This window comes from Geotrypetes seraphini, chromosome 12, assembly GCF_902459505.1.
Source record: "Geotrypetes seraphini chromosome 12, aGeoSer1.1, whole genome shotgun sequence".
Taxonomy (NCBI): Eukaryota; Metazoa; Chordata; class Amphibia; order Gymnophiona; family Dermophiidae; genus Geotrypetes; species Geotrypetes seraphini.
The window spans coordinates 74,394,623-74,419,456 of record NC_047095.1 but is presented as its reverse complement, the minus strand read 5'-3'; the positions used below and the strand labels follow the sequence as shown (position 1 = coordinate 74,419,456).

At 44.8% G+C, this 24,834-nt stretch overlaps 1 protein-coding gene across 4 annotated transcripts in view; it reads left to right on the top strand.

Moving 5' to 3' along the window:
* The window catches only part of ST3GAL3 (ST3 beta-galactoside alpha-2,3-sialyltransferase 3), a 314,095-nt gene that overhangs the window by 262,248 nt on the left and 27,013 nt on the right, over positions 1-24,834 (top strand). For all 4 annotated transcript variants that reach the window (XM_033916726.1, XM_033916725.1, XM_033916727.1 and 1 more), the window contains 2 exons: positions 4,047-4,193; positions 10,292-10,438. In XM_033916726.1, the coding sequence (XP_033772617.1) occupies positions 4,047-4,193; positions 10,292-10,438 (294 nt within the window). The remainder of the gene's footprint in view (positions 1-4,046; positions 4,194-10,291; positions 10,439-24,834) is intronic.

Genomic DNA, 24,834 nt, shown 5'->3' with positions numbered 1-24,834 from the left:
ACGATGAAAAGGACAGTTGGTCCGCCGTCGCCGGTCTGCGAGACAGGCTAGAAGAAGAAGAGGCTTCAGGCTCTAGAGAGGCCTGCGAGCAACAGGACGAGTAGAAAACCTCGGGGTCCTCGAACTCCGGGCCCGGAGGAGGAGACCCAGTCGAAGCAGCATACCCCAACCGAGGCAATTTCTTCTGAGGCGAGACGGTCGAGTGCCGAGAGGAATGCTTCGAAGAATGTTTGGATCGATGCCCCTCCCGATGCCTGAAAGGGGATCGAGCCCGTCTGTGAGAAACTGGTTCAGACGCCTCCAAGGAGCAGATCGGACTCGACGCCGTCGATCGCAGAGGCGGAAGAGTCGGCGCCTCCCCCGACGACGCCCAGGTTTGATAGGGGGTTCAGAAGAACTCTTCCTGCTTCCTGCTAAGCCCAGGACTGGGTGGCCCCAAAGGTGGACGCCACACTGAGTCATGGGGCGGAGTAATCGGTTCCAAGGGAGGCAGGTCACTAAACGAGGCTTTCCTCGAGGGGATGGGCTCCAAGGGAGGCATATCACTAAGGGAGGCCCTCCTCGAGGGAATCGGTTCCAAAGGAGGCACAGCAGTAACGGAGGACCTCCTCGAGGACCCGGACACCGCTCACCGCTCCTCCTCGCCGAGCAACAAGGTCGTGCGGTGAGGAGGAGGAGGAGGGGGCGGTCCGCCCCTCGAAGCCGAAGCTGGGAGGTCACCCTGGATGGTGGCAATCAGCCGAGGCCCCATGGTCTGCATGAGCTCCACGAACTGAGCCTCCAGAAGGGACCGCAACGAAGCCGATATGGAGGGATCCGCACCAAAAGGGGGCCCTTCCGCACGATCTCCGCGCTCCTTCGGTGCTGCGTGCTTCTGCTTGCCAGTCTTCGGCACCTTGAGCACCACCGGTGGAACTGTCTGGGTCGATACCTGCTCCGAGGAGACGGAGGAAGGCACCGGCGCCGAAGCCGGGGCCGAAACCGGTGTGAACGATGCCGGTTTCAGGAGGCCCGAAGCAGCCAGGGAGGTAGAGGGCTTCGCGGAAGGAGTCGAAGCACCCGTCGATGTCGAAGCTGCAGGATCCGATGAAGCTTCCATCTTGAACATGGACTCCCACAGTAGACAGCGGCGCTTAAACGCTCTCGCCGTCAGAGTGGAGTAAGGCCGGCACGATTTTGGGAAGTGATCCGGTCCCAGACACTGTAAGCAGCGTCGATGAGGGTCCGTGAGCGAAATCGCGCGCTGGCACTTGCTACACTTTTTAAAACCGGTAATCGGCCGGGACATAGGCCAGAAAAGCTCCGCCGCAAGGTTGAAGGCGCGGGGCCCCAGCCACGCGGCCGACCCGGTATCGGAAGGGAAATTTTTTTTTTTTTTTTTTTTTGAAAAAAAAGAAATCAAAGAAAGAAATAAATGCACAGGAGAGCCAAAAGAACTCAACCCGCGGCAAAAAAGAAGGCAAAAAAGAGATTCAATGGGCGCAAATTGAAGATAGACTTCTCAGCTCCGCAGAAGAAAAAGAACTGAGGAGACACGCCCGGAGCATCGGGCGGGAAGGCACTGGCGCATGCGCGGTGCGGGCATCTCGAAACTTCTGAGTTTCTTCAAGCAAGACATGCTTGCAAGATGTCCGTATCGGGGCTCTGTCGGATGACATCACCCACTAGTGAGAATACCTGCCTACTTGTCCTGGGATAACACTAAATCGGCTGCCCTGGTTGCTGGCACCACACAACTGCTAAAAATAAGAGAGAATCAACTTTTTCTATCATCCATGACATAGAAGTATTCATTCTGTACTTTTCAACTCCTGCATGATGCCAATGACTAGAATGGCTTGGGATTGGAGAAGGGGACTGACTGACGAGACTAGTCTGATGCTGGGGATAGGGAAAGGAGACATGACAGCTGGTGAGAGATGGGAACTAGGGCTTGGAGATACAGGGGATGAAAGGAAGGCATTGGTGATGGGAGAAGGAGGAGAACAGATATTGTTGGGTGGGGAAGGGAAGAAACTTGGGCATTTGTAGGAGAAGATAAAGATGGAGGGGCACGGAGATGAATGCTAGGGTTAAGATGGGAGCTATGGGAGAAGAGGTAGGGACATTGGCTGCTGAGGAACGTAGGGAGAGGGGAGACATGATCGAAACATTTAAGTACCTCACGGGACGTGTCGAAGTGGAAGATGATATTTTCTTTCTCAAGGGACCCTCGGCCACAAGAGGGCACCCGCTCAAACTCAGGGGCGGAAAATTTCATGGCGACACCAGAAAGTATTTCTTCACAGAGAGAGTGGTTGATCATTGGAACAAGCTTCCATTGCAGGTGATCGAGGCAGACAGCGTGCCAGACTTTAAGAATAAATGGGATACCCATGTGGGATCCCTACGAGGGTCAAGATAAAGAAATTGGGTCATTAGGGCATAGACAGGGGGTGGGTAAGCAGAGTGGGCAGACTTGATGGGCTGTAGCCCTTTTCTGCCGTCATCTTCTATGTTTCTATGGCTACAAAGAGTGTTTGAGAGATAGAAGAAGGTGATCTACTGTAGGTGAGAGAGGATCAAAATAGGGGAGGTAAAAGCGGGGAGGACATATGAGGCAGAATGAGGAGGCTTGGGAGGCAAATTGGACAATAAATTCAGGGGCTAGAAAGTGAGTGAAATTTAGGGACTAGAGGGGTGGGGATGACACCAGGTGTCATCTGTTCACCATCAGTTCTCTAACTCTCTCTCAGACAATTTATGGTAAATCTGTTTTATTGTGAACTTCAATAAACATTCAAGTCAAACTCCAAGTGCATTTTTAAAACATGGCTAAATTCAATTTCTAAAACTCTCTTTCCCAATCCTACACCCAGTTTTTTGGGGCAGAAGAAAGACATCGCATACAATAAAAGTAGCATCATTTAACATTCTTAATAATGCACATACATCAGATATCTGGCAAATCAACTATACCCTCTGGACACCATCTTCTCCCAAAGTTATTATGTACTCAGTAGAAATAACATCCCCTTGTTCCATCACCTACCCTACATACCTGCTCCTTCAGAAGACAACAAAATATAAAGATAAGAAATTATACAAAAGAATGAGTAAGCTGTACTCTTACACCTTCTCAGACTGAACCTTGCCTATTAATTCCAGACCACCACTCCCCCTAAAAAGAAAGAGTAACAGCAAACTGTTGCCATTCACCCTCTCCCTCCAAGGTAGACCCCAAAGATAGAACAAGTTGAGAACAGGGTGCTAGGCATTGAAGATAGCCTTCCCAAATAGACAAGAATCACTTTTTCCTTTTGAAATGTAATCGTGCATGTCATGAAGGTGATTACACCATGCCCAATATGAGCAGACAATATAAAGAATATTTTTTATTTGTCTAGCAGCTGATGCTGAAAATTTGGAATAATTTATTTCTGCAGCAGGGAATGGATTGCTCTGTTAGGATCTGCCAGATCTGGGCTTCAGCTTTTATGAGACTGTGGATTTTCCTGCCTGTGAACGTTCTCTATCCACATCATCTTCAGAGTCCTCTTATTTCTGTCAGAGCTGCAGTAGCACAAGAAGTCCTTCACTTGAACAGTAAAGACTTCTAGCATTTATCAGAGAAGAGTATTACATTCATTCCATATGGCACTACACACAATTTACTCATTTTCCCAGGGGAGCTCAGAACAGTTTACATGAATTTATTCAGGTACTCAATAATTTTTCCCTGTCTGCCCCGTTGGGCTCACAATCTCTCTAATGTACCTGGGGGAATTGGGTGACTTGCCCAGTGTCACAGGTAGCAATGTGGGTTTGAACCCACAACCTCGGTGCTGAGGCTGTAGCTTTAGCCACTGCACCCCCCTCCCTCCACACACACACACACTTGTGATGGATGAACTGCTATCTTCCAAGAATAGCTAACCTGTTAGAGGTTAAGTGACTTGACTTTTCTATCCTTGTGTCAAAGTTGTAATTCTAGTACAGTTTTCCTGTTGCTAATAACTATGACTAACCTGTGATTGACTAATTTGTATGTCTTTTTTTTCTGTCAGAGTGCATCTGATGGTTTCTGGAAATCAGTGGCCACACGAGTCCCACGGGAGCCTCATGAGATCCGCATTCTGAATCCATATTTCATTCAGGAAGCTGCATTCACTTTCATCGGACTTCCTTTCAACAATGGCATGATGGGAAGAGGGGTAAGCAGTTCTGATTTTATTTTCTCACGCATGGTGGTTGACAGGTTGCTAGATGGTGGAGGACAATAGCAGTTAATAGGTGATTCATTGTTTAGCAGAGGTCATTGTGCAGGTTCTAGTGAAAGAGTTAATCTCTGTTCAATGCTGTGTGAATTTATCATTAAGATCTCAGGAATCATATTTTTTACTACCTCTGTGTGAAAATGGTTCTTGATCAGATTACATAGGAAGTAAAGAAAAACATTAGCTTTGTAGTACAATAATTCCATGGACATAGTTATATTCTTTACCAAAGCTTGAAATCACCACAATTGCTGGATCTGTGACCACTAGGAGGCAAAAGGTAGTAATGGTTGGTGATTTCCTTCTGAGGAGTGCAGAGCTATCTATCTGCAGACCAGATACGATGTCCCAGGAGGTATGCTGTCGGCCTGGTGCCAAAATTCAAGATCTTAGCCTCCCATTGTTCTTACCTTTTATCTTTTCTTTACTATGCTTATTCTAGCTCTCCCCCACTTCCCTTATGTATAAGTCTGTAATGTCCATGTATAAGTTGTAATTAATAATTGAGATCTCGTTTTAATTGTAAATCACTTTGAATTTATGATATTGCGATACATCAAAATTTTAATAATACTTGAAACTTGACACTCATCAAGCCTGATGACTATTATCCGATGCTGCTCATCCATGTTGGCACTAGTGATACTGTAGAGTGACGATGTTCCTAAATGGACTTTATTTGAAAGTGTCAAAGTTCCAAAGGTACACTGAAATCATCCACATAAAATAATTTCATCCACATAAAAATAAATCATCCACATAAGAGCCTTAAAGGACCTAGTCCACTAGGGATACAGGACCCAACACGGTCTGCGTTTCAACAAAAAGTCTTCTTCAGGGGTCCCTATAAAGGTGAGTACGTGGGAAACAATTGTGTGGTGAGCCGGAAGTGAGACTTTTTGTCGAAACGCAGACCGTGTTGGATCCTGTATCCCTAGTGGACTAGGTCCTTTAAGGCTTATATGTGGATGATTTATTTTTATGTGGATGGAATTATTTTATGTGGATGATTTCAGTGTTCCTTTGGAACTTTGACACTTTCAAATAAAGTCCATTTAGGAACATCGTCACTCCACAGAGTTTTTTTGGTTTTCTCTGGATTTTCTTCTTTGTGGATATTTTGGGGTCAATTCCTTTTGGTTTTTGGCACTAACGATACTGCCAGGTACCCCTGCGAACGTGTCAAAAGTGACTTTGTGGCTCTGGGGGAGAAGGTGAAGCAGTCAGGAGCGCAGGTGGTATTCTCGTCCATCCTCTCTGTCAAAGGTAAAGGCCAGGACAGAGAAGCTCGCATCCTGGAGATGAATGCGTGAGTACGTGGATGGTGTCGAGAGCATTTTGGCTTCCTAGACCATGGGATGATCTTCCAAGGGCTGCTAAGCAGGGATGGTGTGCATCTATCAAAGAAGGCTAGCTAATCTTCTGAAGAGAGCTTTAAACTAGAAGTGATGGGGCAGGGTGATCAAATCCCCCAGGGATAATTCTACTTGCTTGGCAGTTTATAGTCAACGAGAGTGGAAGCAGTTGAGGGGCTTGGTGGAGGCTTGGGATTTGATTGACATATGGAGGTTTCACCATCCTTTTGGTAGGGATTATACTTACTATTTACCTCATGCTACCTATTCAAGAATAGATCTATTGTTAGTGAGTAAGGATTTTGTTTCTCAGGTGAGTGCTTCTTCTTTAGAGTCTAGGACTTGGTCAGATCATGCCCCATCTGCTTTTCTGCCTGCTCAAGCTAGGGGGGTCAAACCTATTTTGAGATTAGATGGTAGTTTATTATTGGAGCCTCAGCATGTGCAACATATAGGGCAGGACTTGGCTGACATAAGTGTTAAGTTTGTAATCGCTACATCAGGATTTTTTTGAGTCCGCCAATAGGGCGGATAAGCTGCTTGCACATAAATTATGAAAGAGAACTCTATGTAATTATATTACTAAAAATTATTGATCAACAGGGGGCCCATTGCACTTCATCCTCCCAGATTCATAAAGCTTTTTTGCAGTACTATCAACAGTTGTATACCCCTGAAAGTGAGGTGACTCCTGAGGCTAAAGACAACTTCCTAGATGGCATAGATTTGCATAGTTTAATGAGGGGAGAATTTGATCAATTTTCCTTGCCCATTGTGGAGGAGGAGATACTCTGGGCCCTTGGGGATATGCGGGTGGGAAAAGCACCAGGGTTGGATGGTTACTCCACAATATTTTATAAGGGTTTCAAGCAATTTTTGGTGTGCCCACTGGCAGCTTTTCTTAATGACCTTGGGGAGGGCTCTTTGTTGCCCCATTCATGGCAGTTGGTGGAAGTTACCTTACATTTGAAACCAGGTAAGGATCCCACGCAATGTGGCTCTTATAGGCCCATCTCTCTTTTGGGAGTTGATTATAAGATCTTTACCAAAATTTTGGCTAAGAGACTTCAGTGTTATATGCCTCAGTTAGTTATGGATGATCAGGCAGATTTTGTTCAAGGGCGACAGACGTTCGATAACATTCGGCAGGCGTGTTATCTGCTGTTGACGGCACAATCTGGGAGAGGGTCGGCATTAATTTTGGGGGTAGATGTGGAGGAAGCCTTCAATAGGGTTTCTTGGCCCTATCTTTTTCGGTTACTGCGGAATTTGGGTCTGGGGGGTTCTTATTTAACTTGATTGCAAATTCTTTATACCAGGGGTGTCCAACCTTTTGGCTTCCCTGGGCCACATTGGATAAAAAAAAATTTTCTGGTGCCGCACAAACACTAACACTAGCTGATGAGCAAAAATAAAGGCTGAGCAGGTCTCAAATTTGCAATCAATAATATAGAAGATGTACACATCTAATAATAAACCTTCATTAAAGGGACACTGTGGAGAGGAACCCAAAAAAGCAGTAATGCCTACCCTGACTGAGTGATCCTCCATGTGTACCGCTGACAGTGGGAGCAGCCACAGGCTTCCGCATCCCCACTCTGATGAGCAGGGATGCGCGCTCCTGGTTCTCCCATTCACTTCTATTACAGCTATGGTGAGCCTCTTTAGAGGTGAGCTTCATCAGAGCGAGGATGCTGCATCAGCTGTCAGTGGCGCATGTGGAGAATCGTTCAGTCAGGGTAGGCATTACTGCTTTTTTGGGTTCCTCTCCACAGTGTCCCTTTAATGAAGGTTTATTATTAGATGTGTACATCTTCTATATTATTGATTGCAAATTTGAGACCTGCTCAGCCTTTTTTGGGCCTCCCACTTTGAGCTTAGGCTCCCTCAAAATGAACATCTCCCCTGCTGTAGCTAGTAGGGATCCCCAAGCCTCACCAATTGATGGCCACTTCCTCCCCTCCAACTTCCCAAGTTCTGCAGCTGGCAGCAATATTACAGAGCTGCTGCCTTCCCTCATCCCTGCCCCCCCCCCCCCCTTGGCTTTCATGCATGCATGAAAGCAGTGGCAGCTTAAGGATATTGCCATTGGCTGCAAAGTTTGGAGATTTTGGGTTGCCAGACTTTGGAGGACGATGTCTTCAGGTGGCAGGGCTTGGGAATCCCCAATAGCTCAAGTATTTGAAACTTTCACTCAGGCGGGGAGAAACTTTGGTGCCCATCCACTAATTTTGGGCTCCATTCCCTCCCCCAAATCAGCTGTATATGACTACGCCATTGAATATAAAAATAATTGTGATGCACATATCCCAAAGCTAAAATATTCCAGTTAATAAATTCAAAATTCCTTCTTTCTCACCCTTCTTCTTTTTAAATGTTCAATTACCTCTCAATTCTCCATCTTCTCTCAGTCCCTAGCTCTCCCATTTCCCATCACATTCCTTTCCCAGCCTCCTATTCCCTTCTATCTACTCCCCATTACCACATTTATACCACTGTACTCACTGCTCTCTCACTCCTCTCTCACTCATCTTGTCATCTCCCTTTTGACCTCATCCACATGGCTCACCACTTTCAGAATCCCCCTCCCTCTCTCCACTGGTCAGGCTATAAATTCCTGTTCCTTTCTTTCCATCCCCTTTCTTATCCCAGATCTCATCCCTCCTGCCCTCCCATGGGTCCATCTCTCCTCCTCTATCCCCATGGTCCAACATTTTGCTCCCTCTCTTTTCTGTTTTTCTTCTTCCCTCCCCCCCTTGATGCTGAACATTGAAATGGAGGGGAAATAAAGAGAGATGCTGCATCTCTCTGCCTTCTATCCACAGGCTTAAACTTTTTCCCTACCTCCCTTCCATCCCCAGATCCAACTTCTCTCCCTTTCTCTTCCCAACTTCCCCCACTCCACCTTTCCCCATGCATGCATGCATGCCTGCCTGCCTCCCTCCCCCTTGGTCCACCATTTCTCCCTCTCTCTTCCCAACAGTTCTCCCTTCAAGTATCTCTTTCCTTCTTCCTCCACACCACCCCAACCTCTCTCCCTTCAGACCATTGCCCACCATCTCTCTCTCTATCTTCTGTTTTTGGCCCCATAAGCTCTCCCCCATGCCCAATCTGGCACTTCTTTTAATACCATCCCTCTCTGTACTTAAAAAAACCAAAACAAAACCCAGTCCATGAGGTTTCCTTGGCCCAGCATGTTCTCCCCCCTCCTTTCCGTGTCCATGCATCTCTACCTCACTTCTCTCCCACCACCAGGGCCAATAATTCTCTCTCTCTCCCTCCCTCTGCCCAACAGTTCTCCTCTTTCTTCATCTCTCCATGTGCACCATCTCTTTCCCTCTCTCAGACACCCAATTCTCCCTTATTGTTCCCTCCCAATATTCTTCAATCCTATGGCTCATGCGTCCTCCCTCCTTCCTTCATCATTTGACCAAAGTTTGTGCTCCCTCCCTCTCAAGTCCCAACACGACTTTCTCCTTCCCTCCCTCCAGCGGGTATTTACCTTCTGGCCAGCTCCCATGCTGCAGTTGTTTTTCTGGTGAAAGATGTGGGCGGTGGTGACTGGCTCCTCATGCGATCTGTGGCTGGGCTGGAAGCATTTATTTTATGGCTGTCGGTGATCCGCACCTATTTTGGAAGCGTTCCCTTCCTTCTGTGCCTCCCAGCAAGTGTTTATTTTCTGGCCGCTCCCTTGCTGCATTCGTCTGTGGGCGGCGTCGGCTCCTCGCACGCAATTCATGGCTGATTCAGAAGCCTTCTCTCTGACACAGCCTCAGATCGTGCATGAGGAATCGAGGATGCCCGCAGATAACTGCAGCAAGGGAGCTGGCCAGAAAACTAACCGCCAGAGGGAGGCACAGAAGGGAGGGAGGGAAGGAGATGCTGGACCACACAAAACTCCTTGTTGGGCTGCATGTGGCCCATGGGCCGTGGGTTGGACACCCCTTGTTTAGGTAATGAAACACCAGAGCCTCCTTCAGTTAATAATATCACTTGCACAGGTGCTCCAGCTTCCCCCTGGATTGTAACTTTCACAGATGTGGAAAGCATGGTTCCAAAACAGAATTGGGGGTTGGAGAAGAGGCCCTGTCAGCTGAATTAATAGATTCCCCAACCCCAGAAGTGTTTGTTTTAGTCTGGAAGCAGAAGCTGAACGTATCAAACTGTGTTTGACCATAGGAACGTTCAGTTGGCTTTCCTCTTACCCATACAGCATTAGGAAATATAAGCACTCTCACAGTTTAACAGAGTTCTCATAGCACTCAAAAAAAGCTCCCAAGAGACCTGACTTGTCCCTTTGATGCTAAAGCTTCTTGAGGACAACAAGGCAGAGGCATATCTTGGATCACTCAGTGGAGCAACAATTGCAGCTCACACAGCACTACCAGATGTCTCGTATCCTGCTTGTAAAATTGTTTTTCAACACAGCTATCTAACGCCCGCGCTAAAAACCTCTAGCACAGCTTGATAAAAGCCTAAATGCCACTTTTCAGATTTCCAAAACAAGAAGAGAATTCCTAAAATAATCGCCATTGAAATCGTTAATCTTGGGACAAAGGTCTGATTGTGTATTTGGTTTTATTGCATGCTTGACTGTATTATGAATGTTTGCTTATTCTCCAAATATTGGATTGAATAGATTATAACTATTTTACATTTTTGTTTTATGAATTCATATAGAATATCCCAACACTAGGCAGTGTAGCAGTAACTATGGCACTCCACAACTGCGACGAAGTGGCTGTTGCTGGATTTGGCTATGACACCAGCACTCCCAATGCACCACTTCACTACTATGAGACCATCAAGATGTCTGCCATCAAAGAGGTAAGAACACATCAGTACACAGAGCTCCAGCTTCTTTCAGTAAGTTGATGGGTCCCATGAAGCTACTTATGTTTTCTCTCTTAACAAACAAAATGACTCAGCCACTGAGAAGAATATGCAGATTTTTTCTTCTTGCTGCTGAGAAAACTTTGTTCATTCTTTATATTTCACCCTCATGGTCTTCTCCTCCTACTCCCCTCAGTAGCATAGTAAGGAAGGGGGGGCACTGGCACCTCTCCACCCTCCATGTCACGCTCACACCCTCCCTTCCCCCCGCTGCACCTCTTTAAATCTTCATCAGAGCGAACAACTTGTCTGGCCTACTGCTCCACTCTTAAATCACTTTCAGATCACAGGGCCAGGAAGTGACATTAGAGGGAAAAGCCAATGCCGGCATGAGCAGCAGGCCAGAGAAGATTTAAAGATGTATGGGGGAAAGGGAGGGTGCAAGTGTGGCGTGGGTATCGGGGGGGGGGGTCTCCTACCCTCACTATGCCACTGGCTCCCCTTAAACATTTTTTTAAATTTAAACTAATTCTCTTGAAGATTCAGTTTGAGTTAGCTGATACTCATGTCTGGGGGTAACATGGCCTATGCAGAAACTAACCAGTTTGGCCCTCATGTTTCTCTGTTCCATCATAGAAAAATGCTGTTTACCCAATAGGGGTTTTTGTCCTTTCATAAATCTCAACGTTTGTATGTTTTAATCACCTGTTTTCTTTTAAATCTTGGCCTTAGGTTTGGTGTTATGCCATCGTTGACCAACTTATTTACATAACTTAAATTGGTCAAGGTTGAAGAAAAACAATATATATGCTGATAACAGTTCCTATCCATATCAAACTCATTTCTTTCATATCCTCTTTCAAAAACGTAGGGAAACAGCCAAAAATACATTTTCAAACAGAAAAAACTCCTCTTAGCAGCTTCCAAAACTTACGTAGTGTTGTGCTAGCTACTGTAAAAAAGGGTTCATAGTCATTCGCATACGGGACTTCAGCGTGCCGACATTGCAGCACATACAAATTGGCGTAAGACTGCAGCACGCCGCCTTGTAATTTGCATCTTCATTGGCCCCTTCTGTGTGGGTACTATAATGATGGTGAGATGGAAGTGCATACTCTGTTGCTTCTGCATCTGTTTAGAAACATAGAAAAATGACGTCAGAAAAGGGCCATAGCCAATCTAGTCTGCCCACACTAAAGATCCCCTTCCCTAAATTTATTCTCCCAGATATCCTATATCTCATCAAGTCTGCCTATTCCCTAGCAACAGCAGCAGATGAATCCAGAGACCAATGGGATAGCTCACATCTACCAGCAGGCGGATATAGAGAAACTGATTAACAGGTGGTCCTATTGGCTGGCACTCCTCCTGTTTATCCAGTATTCTCTATCTCCCAGCAGGAAAAAGTCGCTATTCAACTAGCTCCTGAATTCTGGCTTTGGCTGGAACTTTATTTTCTCCTGTTGAGGTTTCTCTTCAGCGAGACTGCCATTCTGTTTCTCCTGTTGAGGTTTCTCTTCAGTGAGCTGGCAATGCTATTTCTCCTGTTGAGATTTTCTCTTCAGTGAGACAGGGGTGTCCGGCTGAACGGTGCCGGCTTTAGGGGTTACACCTGGCCCCCCCCCCCCCAGGTCCCTGCCTCACCCTCCCTCCAGTGATAGAGGGTCTGATTGGGTCTCAATATTTTTCTTCTTTCCCTTCTCTGTAAAAAAAAAAAAAAAAAGAGACCTCAGTTGCTACATTCTGCAATGATTTTGCTGCAAAGTGGCTTCATTCGGCCCTAACAACAGGCTTGTGAGTATGTCTGGCTTTTACGGTTGTTTGAACTTCAGGTTCTGTTTGGGAGTCTTAGTACTGTGGGTTCGGTCATCGTACATTTAAGGCATGGATATTTTATTGAGGCTAAGTTTTATGACTAGAAATCCATGGAGGGAGCCGGGACTTCCCGCCCTTTGCATGCACGCGCTTTGTTTCCTTGTTGGTTACAGCGCAGCAGTAGCGATGCGATTTCATGCTCGTACTTGTTCTCTTTGTTGGGTTTCAGTGCAGCAGTAGTCCTGTTTATTCTGAGGCTCTCTTTCATCAGTGTTTGTCACGGCCATGTGCAGCTGATTGTGCAGGTGCCGGTTTATAGCAGCGTGCATGAGATGGGATATGTTTTTTCCGGCGCTGTGGGCCGTTCTTCTGGTTATTCCCCGAGTCTGATTTTCCTTCTATGCAAGCCGCGGTAGGGTAAATTTTGCGGGGCTCGAATCCGACTATGTTTCTAGGAGCGTTGATGCAGCGGCCACGTGTCAGTGAGAATCAGACGTGTGCATGGGTCTCCGGCGATGGCGGGAGAGCTGCAGCGTTCCGGTAGTTTGTTTCCAGCTGACTTTGGTCAGGGTATGCCGGGGCTTCTCTCCTTTCCGGTTCAGACAAGTTGTATGTGTTTCACCAGCTTTGGGACAAGCTTGGGCAGGTTTATATGTCTATGTCTGTGTTCCTGTTGTACTCCCTTGAAGGAAGCTGCTTGTTTAATCGGACTCTGGGGTTAGCACTCAAGAGGTTTACCAGAGAGACTCTGACCTGGGCTAGGTCACCCAGTCTCGGTTTGTCTCCGGACTGGGGCGACATACGGCAACTCACAGCACGGTGAGATCAGCAGTAAGATAGTGCCCTGTATTTCACACAGGTATCTCATTGTCTCTCTTGGGGTCCCTGCAGATTGAGCCTTTGTCTGTTGGTAACTGTCCTTATTTGGGCCTCTGTGCTGAGCTGCATGTGTCTAGTAGTGGCACAGGATATCTATGCCTAAAGCTAGTACAAACAGTTTCCAAGTTCGGGCTGTCTCTATGGGCATAATGTCACTGCGCATCTTCCTGCGGCCAGGACTCTCTTTCTCTATTTCTGAGGGGGCCTGGACTTCAGATTTCCATGCTTATCACGCTGGTTTCTCCTGTCACCATTTTCTCATGGCACAAGCTAGAAGGGCCCCCCGACCAGACAGAAAGGGCTGTACAGCTCCTTTTAACCAGGAGCCAGTTACCTATTCTATCAAACCCGCGGAGGATCACGCGCTATGTGGCTGGTAGCCTCATCCCTGAAGCTCTCATTAGCGATGTGAGCTTTGTCTGATACCTGTAAGGATGCTGTTGTTTTCCACGGGGCGGTAGATGCAGCATCTTGATTGAGTCTAGTACGTATTCACTTTAAAGGACATACGTATTTCGCTCATGTTGCATGGGGTTAGTACTGTTTTCATGGTTCCAGTATATTCCTCTTTACATTGTGAAACTTGATTTTTCCTATGAGAATCTTCTTGCAGATCCTACAGTCTCATCCTGCCATTCCCTGACCTTCTGCACTTCATTCTGAGGGGATCTTGACTTCTTCCAATCACTCTTCAGGCTTTCTCATGAGGGAGAAGACACTATAATGTCAGGGCAGGGGGCTGTGAAGATTTTTCAGGATGCTTGCATCTTTGCATCCTCCTCAGGTTTCCAGTTCGTACTTGGAGTCTCTATGTTTTGTGTTTCCCTTTTCAGTGTTACTGGTCCTCAGGACAGTTCTTGTAGTTCTTCGGTAACTAAGGGACGTTGTTCCACTTACTGCATGGTGCCCGAGACGGGGGCATTGGGCAGGCTGGATCCCATTCTGCTGCATTAGTTTCTCGGGGTTACACATTTCTGCAGCACATTTCTGGGAGTATATTTACATTTTCTCTATGGACTCCGAATCGGCACTTGGTTTGCCTGACTCTTGGAGCAGCGCTTTCGGGTTTGGTACATGCCATTTCGCCTACCCAGGGCATCGCGTGGGCGGTGGTACCATTTTAGCGCTACCAGGCGATTCATCTAATTTCCTCTTGACTGCCTGCTTGATTCGGACGACTTCCAGTCGGGCCATTTGACTGACACGAAAAGGGTGGTATCTTTTCCTCAGTTGTTTACACATGCATCTTCGAATTTGCACAGCGCTCTTTTCTCCTGTACTATTTATAGGTATATCGGGGTAATGCTTTTATTCATATAGGAGAGAATGTGTTTCTTTCCGGAGACTTGGGCGTGGGATCTCGGTCTCAGATTGGTATTCTTCTTCGCTTACCATGACCAAGCATATGGGATTCTATACAGTTTCTGGGATCCATATTGCTGACTCCACTGGGAACTTCGGCTTGCTTTCCCCTTCTTACGCTACAGCAGTCGCTTTTGTTCCGGTGGTTCCCGGTATCTCAGGGCTCCAATTATTTGGTATGTTCCTCCTGCATCGCTCTGTATGATTTGGTGGCTCAGCGCGATTTCTCTTTTCAAGGCATGCCTCGGTCTTTGCTGAACTAGCTCATGACCACCGACCATCCCGGGCTGTCGGGTTGGGGGGCTCAGTGGCTTCCATCCTCAGTTCCAGGAGTCTGGTCTTCAGAGGCGACTCAGTACTTGTTCATTCTTCTACTCTTGAGCAGGGTCAGGTTGCCTTTCTGGAGCTTCAGATCATTCTTCCGGATTGCCGCTGAGGTTCCTTTTGGTCAGTATTGGGATGGGGGTATTTCTCTACCGCTTGGGCAGTAGGTGTTGTACTCAGTTGACAGGTGAAGTTAGAAACATAGAAACATAGAAATTGACGGCATCGAGTCTGCCCATACCAATGACCCACTCCCTGACTTTTACTCCCCTATAGATACCACTTGAATATTCCATTTTCTCTTAAAATCTGACACGCTGTTGGCCTCAATCACCTGCTGAGGCAGCTCGTTCCAATGATCGACCACCCTTTCGGTGAAGAAGTACTTCCTAGTATCACCTTGAAATTTCCCTCCCCTGATTTTCAGCGAGTGTCCTCTGGTTACTGAGTGTCCTCTGGTTACCGAGGGCCCTGTAAGACTGAAGATATCATCTTTCACCTCTATACGCCCCGTGATATATTTAAAGGTCTCAATCATGTCCCCCCTCTCTCTTCGCTCCTCCAGTGAGTACATCCGCAGTTTTTTTAACCTTTCTTCATACGTGAGATCCCTGAGCCCCAAGACCATCCTGGTAGCCATTCGCTGAACCGACTCAATTCTCAACACATCTTTCCGGTAGTGTGGTCTCCAGAATTGAACACAATACTCGAGATGAGGTCTCACCATGGATCTGTACAGTGGCATTATGACTTCAGGTTTTCTGCTGACAAAACCCCTACGGATGCAGCCCATCATTTGTCTTGCCTTGGACAAAGCCTTCTCCACATGATTGGCAGCCTTCATATCATCGCTAATGATCACTCCTAAATCACATTCCACCGTGGTCCTGGACAAGGTTTCACCATTTAGTGTGTAAGTTCTGTGTGGATTTTTTTTTGCCTAGGTGCATTACTTTACATTTTTTAGCATTGAAGCCTAACTGCCAAGTTGATGACCACTGTTCCAGCTGCCGTAGGTCCTGCGTCATAAAGTCAGGCACACTGCTTTTGCCTACTATGTTGCATAGTTGGTCTGCTTCAATGGGTGGACTCTCATCTTCGTCTTCTGTTGGCAGATCCTTTTATGGATCAGGATAAGAGTTTGGATAGACTTTCTCTCCGCGGAATCTGAGCATGGCCCATTTCTTGTACGTTACAGTGTACAGCACTGTGTACGCTCTGGAAAGTGTGCATGTTAGTAATAGTGTATTCTTCTGCATCCTGGATATTGAGATTTGTGGCTCAGGCGTTCTAGCTCCTTTTATGGACATGAGATCTCCTTGACCTAGACCTCATGGCCTCATCTCTCAATTCTAAGCTTCCTAGCTTCTTTGGCGGGCCCAGGGAGTGGGAGTTAGAGGGGGTAGCTGCATGGCTCCTTTCCGCTGGCTGGTGATGGCTTGGATTTGCCATCTCGAGCTCACTTTCTGGGCACAGTATTTGTAGAATCTCTGGATTGGCGGCGCCATCCTTACTATGCGGATTTGATGAGTCTTTCGACAGCCAGACTAAGGAGTTTCCTGGTATCTCCGGCTTTGCTCGCCTAGGGTCCGATCAACATGGATATTTGTACTACTTTAGTATTACGACCTAGTTTTATGAAAAATCTTGGCTGACGTGTAAGGGTTATGCGAAGCAGGTTGTTTCTTCTCTTATCCAGGTGCTACAGACGTCTTCTCCTGTGGCTTCCGCTTCCTTTTGGAGGTCTTTCCTTTCTTGGGTTCTTCTTAACGTTTGAACCACTCCAGAGTTCCTTTTTGGCACAAGTGTATTGCCGAGGGCTTAGCGTTCAATTCCCTTCAGCTTCTAGTGCCATTCTTGGCTTGTTACATGGGCTAGGTATATTGCTCTTCGCTTACTTCTCAGCTTCATGTAGTTCAGTTCCTACACAGAGTGCGGTATATTCATGCGCCTCTTAGAAAGCCCGGTTTGAAGTACAATCTTCACGTACTTCTTCTCAGTTTACCGAAGGCTTCATTTCATCCTTGTCTTTTGGGACTCTAAAGGGCTGTGCCGTTGAACATGGGGTTTCTTGTGGCCATGGCTTTAGCTCTGCAGTTTTCTATGTTGCAGGCCTTGTTCAACGGGGATTCCTATTTCTAATTTCCGAAATATGGGGTATCAGTTCGGATGGTACCACTATTTCTTTCTAGGGGGGTGTCATCCTTTCTTTTATGTCATGCTCGCTTTTCCTTCCTTCTTCCTGGGAGGAGAAATTGGGAGCAGTGCTTTTATTCACTGCATTTTTTGATACGTATGTAGCGTTCTCCGCGAGCTCGGTTTCTAACGACTTTTAGTTGTTTATATCTCCTTTTTGTATTCTTCAAGGGACGCCTCAAACGTATGGCGGCGTCCGAAGCCTCCATCGCTCAATGGGTCCAGGAGGACATTCTTTATGCTTGCTTGCTGGCAGGGAAGCGGGTGGCGAAAGAACTTCATGACCATTCCGCCGGAGCGATGGCTACTTCTTGGGCTCGGCCCAGAGGTTTTTTCCTTGGAGGAGATTTGTCTCGTGGCTAATTGGTCTTCCGAGAGTGCTTTCTCTCCACATTTCTGCTTGGATGTGGGGGCACATGTGGTAGGGGCGTTTTGTGCTTCGGTTGTTGCGGAGGCGGCGTTTGCTTCCCACCCAGATTGAGGATTGCTTTGCTACATCCCATTGGTCTCTGGATTCATCTGCTGCTGTTGCTAGGGAAGGAAAAATTATGTTCTTACCTGTTAATTTTCTTTCCCTTAGACGCAGCAGATGAATCCAGAGCCCCACCCTTTCTGGATATTGTCTCTCGGTTTTTTCTTTTGCAACTTTCGCAGTTTGTTATTATGGCAGGTTGTTTTCTGTATTATTGCATTTTGAGATTTGTTATGGGAAAGAAGTTTTTTACATGCTATGCCTATTGCTGGTTACGTGTGCTTGGGCAAGGAGCTATACTGATGAGACAGGAGGAGTGCCAGTCAATAGGACCACCTGTTAATCAGTTTCTCTATCTCCGCCTGCTGGTAGATGTGAGCTATCCCCATTGGTCTCTGGATTCATCTGCTGCGTCTAAGGGAAAGAAAATTAACAGGTAAGAACATAATTTTTCCTTCTGATGACTCTCCCCCCACTATTACCCTCTTAGAGATCCCACATGCACATCCCATTTATTCTTAAAATCTGGTCCACTGCTGGCCTTGACCACCTGCACAGGAAGTCTATTCCAATGATCAACCACTCTTTCGATGAAGAAATACTTCCTAAAGTCGCCATGAAATTTCCCGCCCCTGATTTTTAGCGGATGCCCCCTTGTGGCCGAGGGTCCTTTAAGAAAGAAAATATCATCTTCCTCCTAGATACGACCGGTGATATACTTAAACGTCTCAATCATGTCTCCCTTCTCCCTACATTCCTCGAGAGAGTACAGCCGCAATTTATTCAGCCTCTCTTCGTATGAGAGATCCTTGAGCCCTGAGACCATCCTGGTGGCCATACGCTGAACCGACTCGACTCTCAGTACATCTTTACGGTAGTGTGGCCTCCAGAATTGCACACAGTATTCCAGATGAGGTCTCACCATGGTTCTGTACAATGGCATTATGACCTCGGGCTTCCGGCTGACGAAACTTCTACGGATACATCCCAACATTTGTCTAGCCTTGGATGAAGCCTTCTCCACTTGATTGGCAGCTTTCAAGTCTTCACTAATGATTACTCCTAAATCGCGCTCTGCTGTGGTCCTAGCTAAGGTCTCACCATTTAGGGTGTAATTCCTGCACGGATTTCTGCTGCCAAGGTGCATGACCTTACATTTCTTAGCATTAAAGCTAAGTTGCCAAGTCGAGGACCAACATTCCAACAAGAGTAAGTCCTGTGTCATACCGTCGGGCAAAGTGCTATTACCTACTATGTTACACAGTTTGGCGTCATCTGCGAATAATGTTGTTTTACCTTGAAGCCCCTGAGCCAGGTCTCCTACGAATATGTTGAAAAGGATCAGTTGTCTAGGATGTCTGCAATGTTTGTGAAGGTCACCTCTCCGTTGTCGATTTGTGAGAGCACAACTTGGGTTGGTTCTACAACCAATATTTCTGTCTCTGAGAACGCCTTGAATGTCTTAACAAAGTTGATCCATTGTCAGTAATTGCAGAGAACTTTGTCAGTGATACGAAATTTGGAGCGGATCTTCTCGAGTGTGGATGCAATCAGGTCGAAAGTATGACATCCTTGCAAACGTGAATATGCCAATGCTGCAGACTTTCATGCCAATATGCTGATCTCGATCTGGTGTACAGTAACTCAAAAAAAAACTTCTCTTGTGGGAGGTCCATATGTCAGCTGTTGTGCAGATGAAGAAATGTTTTTAGAGATTAGGAAAGCTGAAGAAATGGACAACACTATGATAATGGGTGATTTTATTTACCCCAACATTGACTGGTTAAATGTTACATCGGAGAGTGCTAGGGAAGTAAAATTCCTAGATGTAATAAATGACTGCTTCTTGGAGCAGCTGGTCTGGGAACCGACAAGAGGGGGTGCTATTTTAGATTTGATCCTTAGTTTGATTGCAAGACATTGTACAGGAGTTAACTGTGTTGGGTCCGCTGGGAAACAGTGATCATAACCTGATTGAATTTGAGCTGATACTGGGAGAAACGTCGCAAAAGAAATCTACTGTAGGGGCGTTTAATTTTCAAAAGGGCGACTATGATAAAATGAGGAAAATGGTTAAAAAGAAGTTAAAAGGATCAGTTGCAAAGGTTAGGACTGTAGACCAGGCATGGATGTTATTTAAAAGTACCGTCGTGTAAGCCCAGACCAGATATATTCCACGTATCAGCAAAGGTGGAAAGAAGAGGAAACGAGAGCCGGCATGGTTAAAAGGTGAAGTGAAAGAGGCTATTAGAGCCAAAAAACATCCTTTAAAGAATGGAAAAAAGATCCGAATGAAGAAAATAGGAAGAAACACAAGCACTGGCAAGTTAGATGCAAAGCATTGATAAAGACAGCTAAGAAAGAATATGAAGAGAAACTTGCAAAATAAGCAAAAACTCATAGCAATTTTTTTAGGTACATTAGAAGCTGAAAGCCTGTGAGGGAATCTGTGGGACCGTTGGATGATCATGGAGCGAAAGGGGCGGTCAGGGAGGATAAGGCCATAGTGGAAAGACTGAATGAATTATTTGCTTTGCTTCAGTCTTTACGGAAGAAGATATAAGAGATCTACCTGAACCAGAAATGGTTTTCAAGGGTGATGATGCGGAGGAACTGAAATAAATCTTGGTGAATCTGGAAGATGTACTAAGCCAAATCGACAAGTTAAAAAGTGATAAATCGCCAGGACTGGATGGTATACATCCCAGGGTATTAAAAGAACTAAAAAATGAAATTGCTGACCTGCTGTTAGTGATCTGTAACCTGTCGCTAAAATCATCTGTAGTACCTGAAGTTTGGAGGGTGGCCAATGTTATGCCGATTTTTAAAAAAGGTTCCAGGGAAGATCTGGGATATTACAGCCTCACTTCAGTGCCGGGCAAAATGGTAGAAACGATTATAAAAAATAAAATTGTGGAACACGTAGACAAACATGATTTAATGAGACGGGGTCAGCATGGGTTCAGCTGAGGGAGATCTTACCTCACAAATTTACTTGAGTTCTTTGAAGGTGTGAATAAAGGTGAGTCGGTTGATATAGTATATCTAGATTTTCAGAAAGCTTTTGATAAAGTTCCTCACGAGAGGCTCCTGAGAAAATTAAAGTGTCATGGGATAGGTGGCAAAGTTCAGTTGTGAGGCATTTTTATCATTTGCTAGCCCATCTGGCTATTCCCACTCATACCATCACCAAAAAGGAAAGAAAGGGGAAGTTTGGCCATTATTTATAAAGCCAACTTGATTTCCACTATTGATTACTCTCCGAATAATTCGAATAATGAATTTATCCAATCCAAAACTAATAGTGACCCCATTTTAGATTTCTTTCTTCTATACGTTCCCCCTCCAGTCACTCAAGATCTAACATTTCAGCTTCAGTCCCTATTCCTAGAATTCTCAACCTTCTGTCACTCTCCAATTATTTTAGGATACTTCAACTTTCCTTTTGAAGATCCCAACAACACTGCTGCAATGGACTTAAGTCATACTACTGACCTTAATTTATCACATTTAATTTCTTCTCCTACTCATACTAAAGGTCACACTTTAGATATGATCTTTGTTCCAACTAATCAAACAGCCAACTTTTCAAAACCCTTTATTTCCCAAATTCCTTAGTCCGATCATTTTTTCACCTCAACATCTCTTTCGTTCCATTCACTCTCTATTCCTATTATGCCCAAAACAGTCCTTACCAAAGATTTCAGCAAAATTGATTCTTCAACCATAGATGCTTCTTTCCATCTTAACTTAAACAACCTAGACAACCTCCCACTGGAAAATGAAATTTCCATCTGGGAAGAGACATGCCGAACATTTCTTGACAAATTCGAGCCAAGAACTACTCGTATTATCTCTATTAAAAAAAAGAAGAATCCTTGGTTTAACTCCAGTCTACTTCTCAAGCGTCAGCTCCACTCTTTTGAGCGCAAATGGCACTCTAATCCCACTCTTTTCAATCTTCAAAAATACAAAGAACACTCACAACCAATGTTCCCTCTAAGGATTGATGAGGTGTGTGCAAAAAAAAAAATATGCATGAGCAACAAGTTACATACTCCACAAATTTATGAGCAGGCGCGGAGGACGCACTTTTAAACAAATGTAGTTTATCCTTGTACTCCTTATGTATTTTTAATCATCTATGGATATGTTTGTATGTTTATTGTTCAAATGGTTTTATTTATTTCCCCAAATTTATTGTTATACACATTGAAAATTTTTGATATTGTATTTAAATCAAAATCTCAATAAACTTGAAACGAGTGCCCGACTGCCCGTGAGATTATGGGAGGGTTAAATACTCAAAACTTAGAAGAATAACAATTTACTTAAAGTTCTTTTAATTACGTAATATCATCAGTTCTTCAATCTTCACAAATATTCTCTTCGATTCTTTTCAGTTTCCAAAGATTGTAGACCTTTTCAATATTTACAGTTTGTCCAAAATTTAAAAAGAGCTTTATTCTCATTAAATTGTCCAGATGCTCAACATCTAGTCTATTTCTGGTTTTTGTCTTTATGTTGTTCATCAAACTGAATCCTCTTTCACAGTCAGCACTTGAAGCCTGGAATGTACCGCAGATATCCAGAAGCAAAAATAAGTTTTGAAGTTGATCCTGCTGTTTTGTGAATGCAACTAGATCTGCAAATGTCTTAACTGCTCCACTTTGCAATTTTTCATTAACAATCAATTTAAATTCTGGAAACTGCTTACAAAGTTCTTTCTGGAATGCTTCGTTGTCTTTTTCCAGAAGAACATGGTATCGGTTTCCAAGCCTCTTCGTCTGCTCAAGACCAAATGTATAATCCTCTAAGTTCACAGCTGTTGAAAAACATTCTTTGTCAAATACTGCCCAATCTTGTAATTCCTCATCTGGAAATCTATTATCCAAATGTTCACATGTCTGCTGAATGAACTTAATTATTGACTTTGTGTTCACTGGGTGCTGAAATGACGAAAGCAAATGGCTGGCATTTTCGGGGTAGTGAGGTTTCTCTCCAAGATACTGTGATCTGAGTTTCTTTATTTTTGCCCTTGCAAACTGAAAGGCTTCCACAGTAGACAGCAAACTTCTTTGAAAAAGTTTACACAAGTTGCTTAATTCTGATAATACATCATTCAATATTGTAATTGCAACATGGTGTTCTGGATTCTGTAGTTTCTCTAGGCAGTTTTCTACAGTATTCCACTAAAATATCATAGTTCAAAACCAAAGCATTGACAGCAAAATGCCTGGATAACCACCGAACTTTGGTGAGTGGTCTGAATGCAATCACTTCTGCATCAGCAGCTTTGGCCAAGGCCTCAAATTTATCCTTCTTGACAGATGATCTGCAGAAAATTGTTTAAACAGTTCTCAGCAGAGTTTCTATCTCCTTCATCAATGGTATATCTTTCCATGCATCATCTATTCCCAAATCCTCTCTGTGTGCCACACAGTGTTGTTCAGACAAATGTGGAATTAACTGGCGAAGAAATGCTGCTACCCCTCTCTGCTTGCCTAGCATAACTGAGGCTCCATCAGAGGTAAATATAACCATCTTGTTCAAATCTAATTCGTTGGCTCCAAGGATTGACAAGCTATCACAAGCTGTTAATTAAAAAATTCCAGCGAATACAGTTTTATGGACTGAATTATTGGCAGAACTAACATTTTGGAAACTGAAATATCAGTTGATTCGTCCACGATCAAGGTATGGTAAGCTGCATTTTTAATCTCCAATAATATTTCCGACCTAATGGTTGAATTTATACACTCAACAAATTCAAAAGCATAGTTTTTGCTTTGCCAGCTTTCTGGTATCTTTACATATTTCGCAACATGATCATGAATTGCCTGCACCGATAGCATTGAAGAATTTATATTAACAGCAAGTAAAACGTTATCAATGAGTATCTTTACCTCATCAGGAGTCGCTTGTTGCCGATTAACTAATTCTTTTCTGTTTTCACGATCTTCTTTCGATTCTGTCAGCATGTTTTTCAACAGACTTCTGCTTTTGTTATTCAGTTTCGTGACTGCTTCAATGTGCGATTTTTGGCTCAAATGCCATTTTAAATGATCAACTTTCCAATCGGTCCACGTTTTTCCTGATGTCCAGTCGCTATTGTATTCCGCTTTCATGCAAATTTTGCACTTAACACCATCAGTTTCTGAGTAATAAAAAATTTTCCCAAGTAGCACGTGCTGTGCGGTGCCATGCGGTAAATCCATTTCAACATAGCATTCAGTCAACCACTCTGTTTTAAAACCCAAGCATCTCTTCTTGCCTGTATTACATAAACTTTCCTCAGCTCGCCGCTTAGACATGGCCATGAATTCTTTAAAAATAGTGAATTCTTTGATATTTAAAGTAACTTAATCCCTATGTTCCCTCTAAGCTGAGCACATGAGCAAATGCTCATATATTCTAAGAGTGTCACTCACAGATTTTATATGTTAATAAAGCAAGATGGCTCCATCACCACACACCCTCCAAAAAAAAGATTCCTTACAGCACCTTGGGCTAATCAAAGAAAAATCAGGTCCTTAGATTTAAACACCCTGTAATTCCATCTGGGCCTGGATATCACCAGACCTCTCCAAAAATATCTTCAGTTATTATAGGGACAAGTCCCTATAATGGCTTCCTATGGGGTCACAATCAACTACCTCTGGTTTCTAAAATCCACCAAGGGGTGGTGCCATGCTGAACAAACTCAGCAGCTCCAGAAGTTGTTGCAATGTCAAACATTTGATTTCCGACATCCTCTCCCAGGCCAACTTGGAAACAGGGCATTCCACACACTGGTTCCCTGCTCAACGAGGCCACTACTTCTCCTGCCCAATCCTAAGAGAGAACATTGGGACTCCTATCTGTGAGGAGTGCGCATGCGCAAGTCCCCAGCCTTACTGGTGCTGTTCTTCGGTCTGCCCTGCTCCTTGCCTTAATGTATTTTTAAGGTGAAAGACGTGGCCGCTGCATCTTTCAACTTAAAACACACTAAGGCGAGCAGGGCAGACCGCCGCCGCTGCTTCCTCTCACCTCCGCCGCCGCTTCCTCTCACCTCCGCCCGCTCGATTGAACGACACGAGAAAAAGCATGAGCGACGCCACTGAAAAGAGTGAGCGATCGCTCATGCGCTCACTATAAAACTTCAATTAATCTTACAAAAAACCAATATTTCAGTAAATAATAATAATAATAACAGTTTATATACCGCAGTACCGTTAAGTTCTATGCGGTTTACAAAAGATTAATGAAGTACAAGTTGAGAGAACTTAGGGGATGGGAAAACAAGAGGGGGCTAGTGTAAGAGAAATGTATAGGGAAAGCCAAAAACTCTTCAATGTTATAT